This window comes from Eptatretus burgeri, chromosome 7, assembly GCF_056783735.1.
Source record: "Eptatretus burgeri isolate ZD-2024b chromosome 7, Ebu_testis_v1, whole genome shotgun sequence".
Lineage (NCBI taxonomy): Eukaryota > Metazoa > Chordata > Myxini > Myxiniformes > Myxinidae > Eptatretus > Eptatretus burgeri.
Window position 1 is genome coordinate 96,806,794 of NC_140967.1, and position 14,845 is coordinate 96,821,638.

The following is a 14,845-nucleotide window of genomic DNA, read 5'->3' on the forward strand; positions in this document are numbered from 1 at the left end:
TCGCATCGCCACCGTTCTTGCGCCGCTTGTGGGTACCGGTGTTGGACTCGTGCAGGGCGCGCGCCGAACAGCGTGTACAAAACCACGGATTTTCAGCTCCAAAAACGGATCAAAAACGACACACGCCCACTTTTGTTCCGTCCAATCGATGAGCGAGGGGCGATTTGGCCCCGCCTCCAGGGCGTTGGAGGGCGGTCGCTATATGCAAATTTATGGATCAAAAAGCATTCACGCCCACTTTTTCTCGGGCCAATGGGGAGCGAGGTGAAAGGTCGAAGGCAGGGGGTCAAAGATGAGAGAGCGAAGCCACGGGGCTTATAAAAGCGACCGCGTTCGTCAAGTCGAGGAGAGTTAAGACTTCGCAGTCGGTGGAGTTGGTCGTCGTCGTGTGCGTTGGAGTCGGAGCGAAGGGGACGGAGCTGTGGAGAGGCGGCGAGGGCAGACGAGGGGGTGCTCGCGTCGTGCCGGGAGCTGCACACCAGGGAGGCCGACGGCGCGACCTGGTCGAGGTGGAGACGCTCGTCGCGGGACTCGAGGCAGAGTAGAAATCCTCCTTTCCCCCGAGCATCAGCAACCCCCTCCTGTTTCCCCCCGCGCTGAGATAGTGCGACCAAGGGGGCCCCTTTCCCACCCCCTACCAGACACTGTCCGCGAGGCCCGCGGAGTTGAGGCACCATCGCCGCTCCGCGTCTCATCACCAGACGGGTAGGCCCGACCCGGTCTCGGCCTCAGGCCCGCCTCATCCTTGAGGGTGTTCTTTTTCTTGGTTTTGGGTATGTGTTGTCGGCGCCGTCTGTGAAGTAAAATTGTATAAGTGTTGCCGTGTGCTCGCGTAATCGGTATTAGATCTGCATTGTCGCATTTGCTTTTTGTGTAAAATTGCATTGTGTTTCTTTTCCTTTTCTATGTGCTTTTGGTGGAATTGAATATGTGTGCTTTCCGTTCATCGCGAATAAATGTGCTTTGTGTTGAACTGTCTCCCGCTTCGCTTCATCTTTTCCTCTATTGAATCCCCATCTTACTTCACGTAAAGGGTTGGTAGTGGGCTGAATACGCCCGATAATTAATCGAACCGTCGAGGCCGACGATAACACCGCTCGGTTATCCCGATAGTACGGAACGGGTCGCTTAAGTGGCCCGTGTCCGAAGTCGACCTGCGGCGAGGTGCGATCGCCCGGTCTACCCTCCGTGTGGGTACTTAGGTAGGTCGAATTTGGCGAGCAACCCTATCCCACGCGGGGGCTGATTGGCTCGATCGCGGTGAGACCGAAAGGTCCACCCGTGACTGGTTCCCGGCGTTAGTCCGAGAGGGTCACGACTGGATTGTCCGTCCGGTGGGCGACGTGCCACGATTCGAGTTACGTGGCCGTCCGCACGCCGGCGGGCGCAAATCCGTAACAATATTGTTGCAGCCATGGGTACCGAGACACCAGCTTGTCACTCAGGGGGATTAATCCCCGGTTGTCCTCGGTAGAGCCAGACCTGGGGCCACCACTCACAATTAACGTGGTGCGGTGGATTGTTTTAGAACCACGGACGCCACCCAGTCAACCACGAGTTCCAGTGTCCACCGTCTAGTTATTCCGTTTAACTAGAGGTCAAGTGGTTACATGAGCGGGGAGCACGCCCTCGGCAAAGCACCAGCGTTATCTGATTAGATTTTAATTAGGGCGGCCGAGCGTTTTAACCGCTGGTGCGTGCCGACGATGTTTGGTCAAATCTGTGGTAATTACCTCCCAGTCTATCTCTGTTCGGACAATGCTTGACCAATGGAAGGAAAGGACAAACACAGACAGGTTGGAAATTGACAAATAATTTATTAATAATGAAATAAATAAATAATCAGAACTTTTTATTTGCTTAGGTAAATAAAGAATGACTTTCAAAGCAAAATCAATCAAAATGCCAGGACAGAGACAAAGAGTAGATGCTTATCGGGGGTTGACTTACAAATAAACACAGACATGGGTACCCAACCGATCATTCAGGGGGAGGGGTGGGGGAAGAATCATCTCGCTCACCAGAAAGTCGTCCGTGAAGCGAAAACGTCCTGAAATGCGTGCGTGTGTGTGTGTGACGTCCGTCGCCAGCACCCAGCTTTGCCGTGCACCCTCTCGCGAACAGCCTTGAACACCAGTTGACGTCTAGAGGGCACCGGGATCGTCCATCGCGGCTTTAGACCCTGGTGTTGTTGGTGACCGACCCGTGCTTCACTTGATGGTAGCGCTGCTCACACCCACACGTGCACCACACGCTCACTTCGAGCTCCATACACATTTCTCAGGACCTGTAGAAATGTGCCGAAGCACTGGGAAGGACGAATTGTCTCGTTGTTGGCGCTGGTCAGACACCCACCCGTGCACCACACGCTCGCTTGCCCAAGCACTGGGAAGGACGAATTGTCTCGTTGTTGGCGCTGGTCAGACACCCACACACGCACCACATGCTCACTTGCCCAAGCACTGAGAAGGACGACTTGTCTCATCGGCCCTGGTCAGACACCCACTTCTCTCGCCCTTTTCTTTTTCCTCTCTCCTTTCGCTTTTTCTTTTTCCTCTTCACGCTTTTCTCTCCTCACGCTTTTCTCTCCTCACGCTTTTCTCTCAGAAGGTACCTCTTGCTCGTTTTTATATCTCCGGGCCATCTCCGTGGGGTGCCGTCCACCCCAAGCTCACCCCGCCCCACTGGCGCACGGTTACCATGACAACCCGTGCGCTCTCAAAAAAGGCGGGCGTCGGAGCTCACGAAAGATTACCGCTGAGGACAAATGAGGGGTGGGCTTCAGAGCTGGTGAAAGAAATGTGTGTAAACTTGTCTGTCGTAAAGAAAAAAGCTTCCCATAAGAGAGGAGATCTATCCTTTACCCTTCTCAACATGTCACATTTAAGATCCCATAAGACATGGGGATGGGGCTAATCTGAACGTGCATTTAAGGAAATAACTGTCTGAGGTCCTGGATGTGTGGATGCATTCATCAGACTGGATTCTAAAATCCGTAACACTACCCCTTTCCCGATCCCAGACTCGTCCCGAGTCGTCCAACAGCTGGCGACATCGGTTTAAAAAAAAAAATACAACATTGCAATTAGCACTACCGTGTGACATGCAGGGGAAGTTACCCCCTACCTAATACGTTTCAACTATACCCTTCAGTGTGTGTGCGACAATTTAAACTAGATATATCCCATCTGATGCGTTGGAAACTAACTAACTGACTCACACAGACAACCTTATGCTCTACCAAAATTGGCGTAATTTTTGAAACTACAACACATAACCGGTGGGCTTTGGTAATTGACACAACTATACAATTTCTGACTCAGGACCTGTAGAAATTCAAAAGAAAAATTGTGGAGAGGGGGAGAACACCTGCTGATTCTTGCCACCTTCATGCTCTTCACCAGCACACCTAACAAAATAAACCGGCAGGCCAGTGATCGGCATACAGGCCATAAACGTTGTGGCCTTCGAAACAAAAATGGTCAAGAAGCAGCAACAAGAAAAGCTATTTCCTCCACAAAGCTGTGTTCGTGCAGTTCATGGCCATGGTGATACGTGGAAAAACAAGTGAAGCAAACTGGCATGAGCCTGGTATGTGGCTGGAATGAGCTGGTTTATAGCTGGAATGGGCTGGTATGAAGCTGGTAGAAAGGGGCTGCAACAAAGGGGGCAGTCTATAAGTGTGGTGGCATGTTGCTACAGTAAATGCAGTTAAAACAAAAGGGAATAAACAAAACCACCATGACAACTGGAAGGGTGTCACCTCGTATGAGGCTACAGCAAGTAGCAGTCGACAGAACAGGTGTGGGTGGAACACAGGTCACGGAGCAAATGGTGAAGTGAGGTGAGTGATGTCTTGATGTAGACAGGTGCTCCAGCAAGGTAAGCGATGCCTTACTGCAGAGCAGGTGATCCAGCAAGGCAAGCGATGCCTTGATGCAGAACAGCCTTGATGGTCCTGGGGCAGTGGCGGGACAAAGTGAAACAGCAAGGCAAACAGCACGAAAAGAAAAAAAGGTAATCTAGGTAATGACAAACACCAGGTCCGACAAACATGGTCAGCCGATCCTTGGTGTGCACATACCTGGGGCAATGGCAGTGGTGCCGGGAGAGAGAGAGCACGATGTTAGCCCTACTCGTCCGCACCCGTCCGTCTTTCCCATATACACTACCCTAGCCCCCCTCTTTTTACAATTCGTCGCTACGTCTCGTCTCCTATATCCCACTTTCCCCATTGCCAAATTCGTACCCAATCCCTCCAAGGTTCCTTGGGTAAGGAAGAGCCGAACTACATGCAATCCTACACTTACATCGTGACAAGTCTCGTTCTCGAGTCCGACAGGAGTAGTCTAAGCAATGAACGATTTAGGTTGTACGAAAATGTTATCAAAACTTTCTCACCTGAAATGACTTCATTGGCGATATGTCTTATCAGAAAAAAAAACCCACCCGAATCCTCCCATGGGAAACCTCGTTTTGACCTCAAATCCAAGATGGCCAACATTGTACAGGTGCAAAACTTAAAATGGACCTAATTTTGGAAAGAAACAACAAGGAAACACTTTTAAGGTGTCATTTTAAACTAATTTGAGGACCTCCATTCATTTAGTGATACTTATAAGATTGTTAGATATCAAGGTCATATGTCAAGGTCAAGGTCAATGTTAAACTTGACCGAAGCAATGTTAAATTTGATTGAAATTGTACCAAGAGTTATGCCAAAATGATACTGTAGTTATTGATAAAATATATTGGTTGTTATTGCCACATATACCATTAAGATGCTCATTCATTTAGTAATAGTTTTGAGGTGATTGGATATCTAGATCATGTGATAAATTCAAGGTCAAGGTCAAATTTCATCCTAATTTGACCCTGATTTTGATCAAAATGATGCAAATCGACTCAAAATAAAGTACATTGGATGGATCATTTTCAATGGACTCTTTCAAGATGTCCATTCACTTATTTATGAGATTGGCATCGAGATCATAATCAGAGCCAAATTTAACCAAATAAGTAAGAATCCAAACAGATTTTGTGACCTTACAGTGACATTATTTTGAAACCCGTGTTAAGGTGTCTAATAACAAAGTTTACTATGCCTGATCACTTAAATGATATTGTATGAGTGATAATTTTTTAAAGTCAAATTGCAATGTAAATCCATTACTGTTGAGATCTACATCCTGGTCATTATCATCCTGATTGTCCACATGTGGCACATTCATGCATGTTATTCCCCTGCATTGGCCACAAGCTGGTGTGTACTGTAGCCCATTCTTGTGGCAGGTGCATGTTTTTTTGTCACACTGGCCACCACAATTGCACCGAATTATCTTGAGAAGTCGCTCTGGTGCTGCTGGATGAGTCAACCTGATAGGCACAAGACCACCGGGAGTGGCTTTACAACCCCAAACTGCAGAGGCGATATCATTGCCACGCCATCCCTGCACTTGGTGATAAGTCCGATGACTATGAAAGATGGCTGCGTCACTCGTCGGCAGAAGCTTTTCTGGAGATACATATTGTGTAGAAGTAGCTACCTTCAATAGGAACTTCGTCACCCTTGCTGCGTTGAGGCTTAGTGATGTAGTGCACCCATATATCTCCAGCATGGCATCTTCTCCTGCCTGTTCGATGTCCTGTTTCGATGAAGACGAAGACATAAAAACGGTGGCTGACTTTCTCAGTGTTGCATACTTCGTAAAAACAGTCACTTTGCCGATTCCATATGGCCTTGATGTGGTATCACACCCACTGAAAGCGTGCAGGAAGAGTAGACTTTCCGAGAGGGCAGAATCCAGTTTCTTCTTCAACGTTGTGATGCACACCGTCTGTTTTGCGGTCACCATGTACAGGTTGTCACTGTTATCTGTGGCATCAGCATGATGTATCATCAACTGAAATACATCAGAATCTTCTGCGACAACGGCTGTTTGACTGTTCTTCGCAGAAAAACATGCTTGCATACAGATCTTGTAGTCAGCATCCCCTTCTGCATACTCAATGGTGATGTCTGCTTTGACCATATCCTCTGCAAGGAGGTTGATGAGGGCCTGCTTGTTTGATGTGTTGGAAAGGAAAGCTTTCTTACTCATGGTTAGACGCATTTCTGCAGAAACTGAGACTGAAGCACCAATGTCGCTCCCTGTCCTACGGCACAGTAAACAAACTGCGTCCTGACTGCACACTGCCATTACGGTCCTATCTGAAACAAAAATAATAATATACTGATTAGATTGAAACATACCATGGAGAGGATTACAAATTTCAACACAGTCAAATTAACGCAATCAGCCCTCAAAGTTTCATGGATTTCCATTGCGTTGAGCCCTCAAGAATTCCAGAATTTGGTCTGGAGTTGGTGCAAGTGGTGGGGTTGATTGGGGATGGATGTTGAGGGTGGGATCTGGGTGGCGTTTGCATTCAGATTGAGGGTAGAATTAGCATTAGAGAGGAGATTAACAACGTGCATGATGGCATAATGCTATATGACGTCCATGATGTCTTAATGTTACATTTCGTCACATAACGTCATAATAACCCGTATATATACGGGTCTCATCCCCAACACTTTGGCCAGAAACCCGTATTTTGATGGGTCTCGGGCCGAATGAGTTAACTAATGTGATCTATAGGTGATGATGCCACACTGAGCGATTTCCCGGTGAATACGCGTCATTTGGTGAGCTTTGAGATCAAATTTTGATTAAATTTTACAATGACCTTGACCTTAACACATAATCGTGACCTCTAATGGTTCCGAAAATTTCACTAAATGAACGGGAGTCCTCAAATTAGTTAAAAATGACACCTTAAAAGTGTTTCTATGTTATTTCTTTCCAAAATTAGGTCCATTTTAAGTTTTGCACCTGTACAATGTCGGCCATCTTGGATTTGAGGTCAAAACGAGGTTTCCCATGGGCGGATTCGGGTGGGGTTTTTTTTTCTGATGAGACGTACCACCAATGAAGACATTTCAGGTGAAAAAGCTTTGATAACATTTTTGTCCAACCTCTATGGATCATGATCCGTTCGTTGCTGTGCCTAGAGGGCAGGTCCCGCAGCCAGCGATCATCCCGACAGTGGATGGTGCGAAGGGGTCTTCATCAATCCTAACTACGCTAATATTGTTACACTTTTAAACTTTCCCCGGGGTTATACCCTGCCAAGAGGCCTTTGTTAAACTATGGGGTTCTAAAAACCCAAATTCCCATCACCCACATGTTGGTGCTCTTATAATTTTGGGCCTTGCCCACCAAATTTTCTTTCTGTGCCATCGCACAATTATGTGGCTGGGTAGTGTGGCTCCACTAGCAGGACGGCCCACCTGCATACTCACCATGAGCACCCTCGGGTCGCTGGATCTGCCTCCGAGCTTGCCTGCTCCTCACCCTAACATGGAGGATGCCTTCACTGGCACTCCCCCCTCACGATGCCCACTTGGCATTTTGGCGCCCCAGGTCATACTGCTCGGGCACCCGTCCATTGAACATGACACTGGCACGCCAGCCCCCTCTTCTCGGGTACCTGCGTCCACGAATACACTAATGGCCCCCAGGACCAACCTACAGCCTCACCTGACCGACGAGCCCCCAGCGCCCGGGGTGCCTGCCTCATCCGAACACTACACTCACAAGCCACACCCCCAGCCGGTCAATTATCTCCTGCACCCTACACACAAAAAGTTTTTTTTTTTTTTTACTTTCCACAATCAGCACCAACCGCATAACGACATCCATGTGTACATTTACCTAATCCCTCTACCTAACTTTAAACTAACCCCCGGGTTTCCTTGGGTGGGATCCACTCCCCCATTCAATCCTTCACACCATGCATTCTATTACTCTCACTCATCCCGGCCATTGCCCTGCCCTCACACTCATAAGTCATCAACCACGCACAAACACATTTCCACTCACCGACACAGCATCACCTAACTATGTCCCCCTAACTTACTCGTGCACCCTCATCATCCCTTATACAACGCACATTCCATTTACGTCTACCGCTAAGCTACGTCCCTACTACACATTCAGGTCTCAACCAAAACAGTCCCTATTGTCGCTCTTGGTCCCGAAATGTATCATAGCCCTCCCTCATTGTCGCTGCTTCGGTACCCACATAGAGGCTACCATCGCTGGCACCCCCATGTGGGCCGAACAATGCCATCCCCCAAAGGCTAGTGCTCCTTTGCCCCGGTGTGTGGAGCTGTTTCACAACTGCGCTCCACACATGGGGGTTACTGTCACCGTCTATTATCCACATGAGCCCCCCCGCGTCTGCAGAAGTGCTCGACTAGGCCTCTGCCTCTAAAGCTGGAGCAATCCATGAGGGTGTTCACCGAATACAACCTCCGGCGGGCCCGAGATGTTGTTTTTGGCCTGCCCAAATGGCCGCCGGGGTGGGTACCATGCAACTGTTGTAAAATGGTGGTTTTAAATTGGTCTGGGAGTATAATTAGCCAGGAAGTTATTTCAGAGGGAATTTCCACCCACTTGCGATATAAGATGTTATCTTTCAATTCTAGGGTCTTCCACTGAGCCCAGTAAGCCTTTGTCTGTGCTCCGAGGGGGGTGATTTCCTCGCCACTGGGTCTCTTACTTGCCCAGACCCATTCGTACACTGGCCTCAATGGGGGATCTTCCCGCTGAGCCGTGCTCCAAGCCAACATTCCAAATTCCTCATCTGCGGTTAGTGGCAAAACTTGCCTTGCCACCTTGGTTGCACGGATGAAGATCTTTTAGGAGGGTCTGCCAATTGGTCCCTGTCCTCATGTCATGTACAGAATTTACAGTTTTCTCCCAGACAAGGGCATCGAGAGAGTGCATCGGCATTCCCATGGGCCTTCCCGGCTCTATGGGTCACAATGGAATCGTACTGCTGCAACTTTTCCAACCACCTTGCAATTTGGCCCTCCGGTTCCTTGACCTGTAAGAGTCATTGCAAGGAGGAATGGTCGGTTCAAACCGAAAATTTCCGCCCATACAAGTACGGGTGGAAATGGTTCATGGCAGACAGCATAGCCAATAACTCTTTGCGAGTGACGCAATAATTTCGCTCAGGCCTACTCATGGCCCAACTATAATACGCAATCACTCTTTCCATGCCCTCCTGCGTCTGAGACAAAACTGCACACAATCCTTCCTGGCTCACATCCATGTCCAGGGTAAAGGTGCCATTATCAGTGGGGAATGCTCGAACGGGTGCGGATGTTAAACACCCCTTCAATTTGAGGAAGGCATCATTGCACTCCCATGTCCATTTAAACCTCGTCCCATTCTCCGTAAGCCGGTGAAGGGGCCTAGCTATCTCTGCAACTTTTGCCACAAACCGCTGGTAGAAGGAGCAGAGTCCCAAAAAACCCCGCACCTCCTTGATGTTACTCGGTACGGCCACTCCTCTACCGCCTTGACTTGATCCGGGTCAGTTTTCACCCCCTTGCGACCTCTCACGTGACTGAGATAGGCCACTTCCTTCGCAAACAAGGTACATTTTTCTGTGCTCAGCTTTAACCCTGCCTGTCTGAGGCACCCAAACACCTGATCCAAATTAGCTATGGCCTGGGGAAATGTTTTAGCGTGCACCAGGACGTCATCCAGGTACACGAGGCATATTTGCCATGACAAGCCGCCCAGTACACGCTCCATCAATCGTTCAAAGGTGGCGGGGGCGTTACACAAACCAAATGGCATCACAGTGAACTGATACAGTTGTAGAAAATGCCGTTTTCTCCTTCGCTGTCTTGTCCATCTCCACCAGCCAATACCCGCTCTTGAGGTCCAAAGTTGAGAACCAATTTGAGCCCGCAACGGCATCGAGGGTATTGTCAATTCTAGGCAGAGGATAGGACTCTTTGAGTGTCATGTTGTTTAGCTGTCGATAAACCACACAGAAACGCGTGGTCCCATCTTTCTTTTTAACCAACACAACAGGTGACATCCAAGGACTTTCCGAGGGCTCAATAACACCTGCACTCAGCATCTTTTCTACCTGCTCATCAGCTTCCTCCCTCTTGCTCCAAGGGAGCCGTCTGGCAGGCTGACGAATAGGCCAGGCCTCACCGGTGTGGATCTGATGTTTCACCAGGCCCGTACGTCCAATGTCCTCGGGAGACAAAGAGAAGATTCCCAAATGCTGGATAATTAGTTTGTGTAAGGCCTCCCGTTGGGCTTCCTCCAAATCTGCACTGCTCCGGTTTACCATCTCACAAATGGGATTGGGCCAATTCCTATCACATTCTGGAGATTCCTTCCAGAGTCGATATGGCCAAATGTTCTCGTCCCTCACCTTTGCGACATTAATAACTGGGGTGCAATCTGCCACCTTCGTGCCCTGTCCTATAGTGCGTGGTTCTGTGCTAACATTAATTACCCTGACGGCCACCACAGGCCCGTCAGTATTTACAAGGGTACGCCCACGACTAAGCCCGTGATTGATTGCCCCGCCAGCTGCTCAACCAGACCACAGGGTCCCGCCAGGTTGGGTGAGCCCGCTATCACGCCGGGACGATCGCCTCGGCACCCGGGGTAATGGTCACTGGATCGGGAGCCTGCAGCTCCACCTTCTCGTCCGTGCTCACAACCCCTGGTGGCAGCTCTTCGAAACCCACCTGCATGATACCCCCGGCCAGATCGATTTTTCATTCGTGGCGGTTAACAAATCCAACCCCAATAGGCATGGGTCGCACACCTCCACCCTATGATGGGAGCCGTTGCCCCAGAAGTCAGCTGCAGGCTATGATTTTCCAGACGGCGGATATCATCCCAGCCGTCTATGCTCGAATCAAGGATAACAGGGCTAATGATCGTGGCGCTTGCTCCTGTGTCCACCACAGCGTCTACCCCTACGCCGGCAATTTTACACCTAATTGTTAAACGACCAATGTCAATTTGGCCGCAATAAATGACCTGTTGCATCGATGAGGGCACTTTTCCATCTACCCCAGCCGAACATGGCCCTATAATGCCGGCACATACTAGTTCGGGGCCGTCCATACGGGGCGGAATTGGTGGTCCTGGATCGCGAAGTCTAATCCTGTGTGGAGCTCTGCAGTCCCGCGACAGGTGACCTGTCAGACCACAATTATAACACCTTACCTGGTAAGGCGTACGCCTCCGATACTCCGAATTGCCCCCCCATTGAAATTTCGAGTTTGAGCATTAATCGGTGGCCCACCGGGTGCCATCATCGGAGCCACCTGCCATGGTCCAGACCTCGCCAACTGGCGGTTTACCATGCCCCGAACCATTTCCTCCAGGTCCGCTCTCCTTTCAGGGGCGTTTCCTCCCGTGGACCCACCGTTGTGCGTTGGCTCACATGTCTCACCGCTACTGGGCGGCGCTCTCCCCCCCCCCCCCGAGTCAGGGGCCTTGCCACGTCATAGCGTGCCGTAGCATCAACCGCCTGACTCATGGTGGGTGGGCGCCACATGCAGAGCTGAGCCCCACAGTCAGAGTCCGACAGGGCCAGGACGAAATGGTCCAGCGCCACCCTTTCCTGCGCGGACGCTGCCATGTCCGCATATGCGATCCCGACTGCGCGGCGAATGTCGTGAGCCAATTCCCCAATGGACTCCTGGGGTTTCCTTTTTCGGTTTGCGAGCTGAGTTTTAACAAGCTCGCTCTGCTGTTCGATGCTGAATCGGTTGTTTAGAGCCGAACGGAGGCCTGCCAGGGTCATGGCCCCAGGGGGGAGGATGGTCAGAACCTCGGCCGCCACACCGCGCAGTGCTGCTACAAGGTGCATCCCACTTTGGTCCGGGCCCCAACCGTTACCCCTACACACGTGATCGAACTGCGCAAAGTACGTCCTCAGGTCGCTCTTGCCGTCATACGGTGCGAGCTGCACCGCGCGGCCTCCCAGGGTTCGAATCCCGTTCATCGGTCCATACGGGACCGACACTGGTGCGAATCGTCCGGGTCCACACGGTGTACCGTGCACGGGGGTGGGGGGGGACTCGTGTCTCCCATGTGTCCAACTACCCGCTTCTCCTATCTGAGTCGTTGCCCGTCCTACATTTTCTCGCTCACAATCACACTCCATTCTCGCCCATTCCGGTTCACTCTCAGTTATATTCCACTCCGTACATTGGGTACTCCCAGAAACCCCGGATCCGTTATTACCCCCCCCCCCGCCAAAAGCTCGACACACACCCAATCACATCATGCGCGCTCCATGACTCACCTTCGTTATACTCACCTCCTCCCGTCCTCCGAGCACTCTGTCACGCTGCAAATATAACACGTTCATGCATTCAATAATCTCCTCCTTCACTTTACCACGTGTTCTGCCTTGATTTCAGTTATCTCCTTCCTTACCTCATCCACCTCCTCTTTAACCATCGTAAATTCCCGAGTCGCCTCTTGTATTTCCCCCTCCAACGTCACCTTCGTTGTTTGTATTTGTGTTTCCATTTCCCGATCCTTCGTTCCCATCGTCTGTGTCACCTCCTCTACTCCCTTCGTCGGTTTCTCGTGTGCCATTTTACATTCGTTTTTAATTGCAGTCATCTCTCTTGTTATTTCCTTCTTGGCGGCTCTTAACTCCTTTATAAACCCCCCCCCCGTGTTCTTCGCCATTTGTTCCTTCAACTCATTCTGTCCTTTCGTCAGTCCTTCCACCTCCTTCGTTACGTTTCCAAATCTCTCCCATTTCTCTGCCCATCGCTTCCATTCTGCTGTTGTTTTCTTCGCCCTTCACGTCCATTTTTCTGTTGTTTTCTTCGCCCTTCACGTCCATTTTTCTGTTGTTTTCGTCCATTTTTCTGCTCATCGCATCGCTCGACATTTTCATTTGTGCCATTAATTGCCTCATGAACGACATCATGTCATTCTCGGGCTGCACCAGTGGCGATAACCCGGCGTTCTGCGCTCTCGTCGCCGCATTTTCCGGAGGCCAAAGGTGGGGATTATTTTCCATCTCTCCCAATGTTTCCTCTTCACCCTCCATTGTGACTTCATGCGGGTGCTGGGTCAATTCCGTATCCATATTTACATCGTCTACATGGCCCACCGGGACCTGCCCGTGTCGGTCCGCCATTGTCCGTCCCATTACATTTAATTAATATTTGGTAGAACCGCTCTGAATTTCGAGGTGCGTGAAGCGCACCACCGGTCGGCGATCTGACACCAATTTATTAATCGAGGGGTTCGAAAAATCTCCCACTCCCGACACCAGTTACCGAGACACCAGCTTGTCACTCAGGGGGATGAATCCCCGGTTGTCCTCGGTAGAGCCGGACCTGGGGCCACCGCTCACAATTAACGTTGTGGTTCGGTGGGTTGTTTTAGAACCACGAACGCCACCCAGTCAACCACGAGTTCCAGTGTCCGCCGTCTAATTATTCCGTTTAACTAGAGGTCACGTGGTTACCTGAACGGGGAGCGCGCCCTCGGCAAAGCACCAATGTTATCTGATTAGATTTTAATTAGGGCGGCCGAGCGTTTCAACCGCTGGTGCGTGCCGACGATTTTTTTTGGTTGAATCTGTGGTAATTACCTCCCAGTCTATCTCGGTTCGGACAATGCTAGACCAAATGGAAGGAAACGACAAACACGGACAGGTTGGAAATCGACAAATAATTAATTAATAATAAAATAAATAAATAAAAAGAACCTTTTATTTGCTGAGGTAAATGAGGAATGAATTTCAAAGCAAAATCAATCAAAATGCCAGGAAAGAGACAAAGAGCAGATGCTTATCGGGGGGTTGACTGACTTACAGCTAAACACAGACAAGGGTACCCAGCAGATCATTCAGGGGGAGGGGAGGGGAAGAATCGTCTTGCTCACCAGAAAGTCGTCCGTGAAGTGAAAACGTCCTGAAATGCGTGCGTGTGTGTCACGTCCGTCGCCAGCACCCTAGCTTTGCCGTGCACCCTCTCGCAAACAGCCTTGAATGCCAGTCGATGTCTGGAGGGCACCGGGATCGTCCGTCGCGAGTTTAGACCCTGGGGTTGTTGGTGACCGACCCTTGCCTCACTTGTTGGCGGCGCTGCTCACACCCACACACGCACCACACACTCGTTTGCCCAAGCACTGGAAAGGACAAATTCTCGTTGGCGCTGGTCAGACACCCGCTTCTTGCTCGCTTTTCTCGCCCTTTGCTTTTTCCTCTCTCCTTTCGCTTTTTCTTCTTTCGTTTTTTCTCTTCACGCTTTTCTCTCCTCACGCTTCTCTCTCACGCTTCTCTCTCACGCTTTTCTCTCAGAACGCTTTTCTCTCAGAACACTTTTCTCTCAGAATGTACTTCTCGCTCGTTTTTATATCCTGGGGCCGACTCCACGGGGTGCCGTCCCCTCCAAGCTCACCCCGCCCCCTGGCGCACGGTTACCATGACGACCTGTGCACTCTCAAAAAGGGCAGGCGTTGGAGCTCACGAAACATTGCCACGTAGGAAGAATGGGGGGCGGGCTTCAGAGCTCGTGAAAGAAATGCATGTGAACGTGTCTGTCGTAGAGAAAAAAGCTTCGCATACGAGAGGGGATCTATCCTTTACCCTTCTCAACACATCACATTTAAGATCCCATTAGACATGGGGATGGGGCTAATCTGAACAAGCATTTAAGGAAATAACTGTCTGAGGACCTGGATGTGTGGATGCATTCATCAGACCAGATTCTAAAATCTGTAACAATATATATATATATATATATATATATATATATATATATATATATATATATATATATATATATATATATATATATATATATATATATATATTGTTGTGGTTACCAAATTCGCAAACCACCATTCAGGTCCCTTAGGTGAGGTATCTCGGCAAGTATATGTGTAGTTAGGCCCAAACCCGTTGTCTAGTGGGAATACATGTCATTTAT

General features: G+C 49.8%; 1 protein-coding gene across 1 annotated transcript; it reads right to left on the bottom strand.

The window, feature by feature from the left end:
* Nucleotides 1-1,863: 1,863 nt before the first annotated feature.
* LOC147023850 (uncharacterized) lies at nucleotides 1,864-14,639 on the bottom strand. The gene is made up of 2 exons (XM_085889713.1): nucleotides 3,764-14,639; nucleotides 1,864-3,655 (listed from the first exon to the last, which is right to left on the bottom strand). The coding sequence occupies exon 1, from the start codon at nucleotides 6,249-6,251 to the stop codon at nucleotides 5,100-5,102; it is 1,152 nt and encodes a 383-aa protein (XP_085745839.1). The 5' UTR covers nucleotides 6,252-14,639; the 3' UTR covers nucleotides 1,864-3,655; nucleotides 3,764-5,099.
* Between the last annotated feature and the right edge of the window lie 206 nt (nucleotides 14,640-14,845).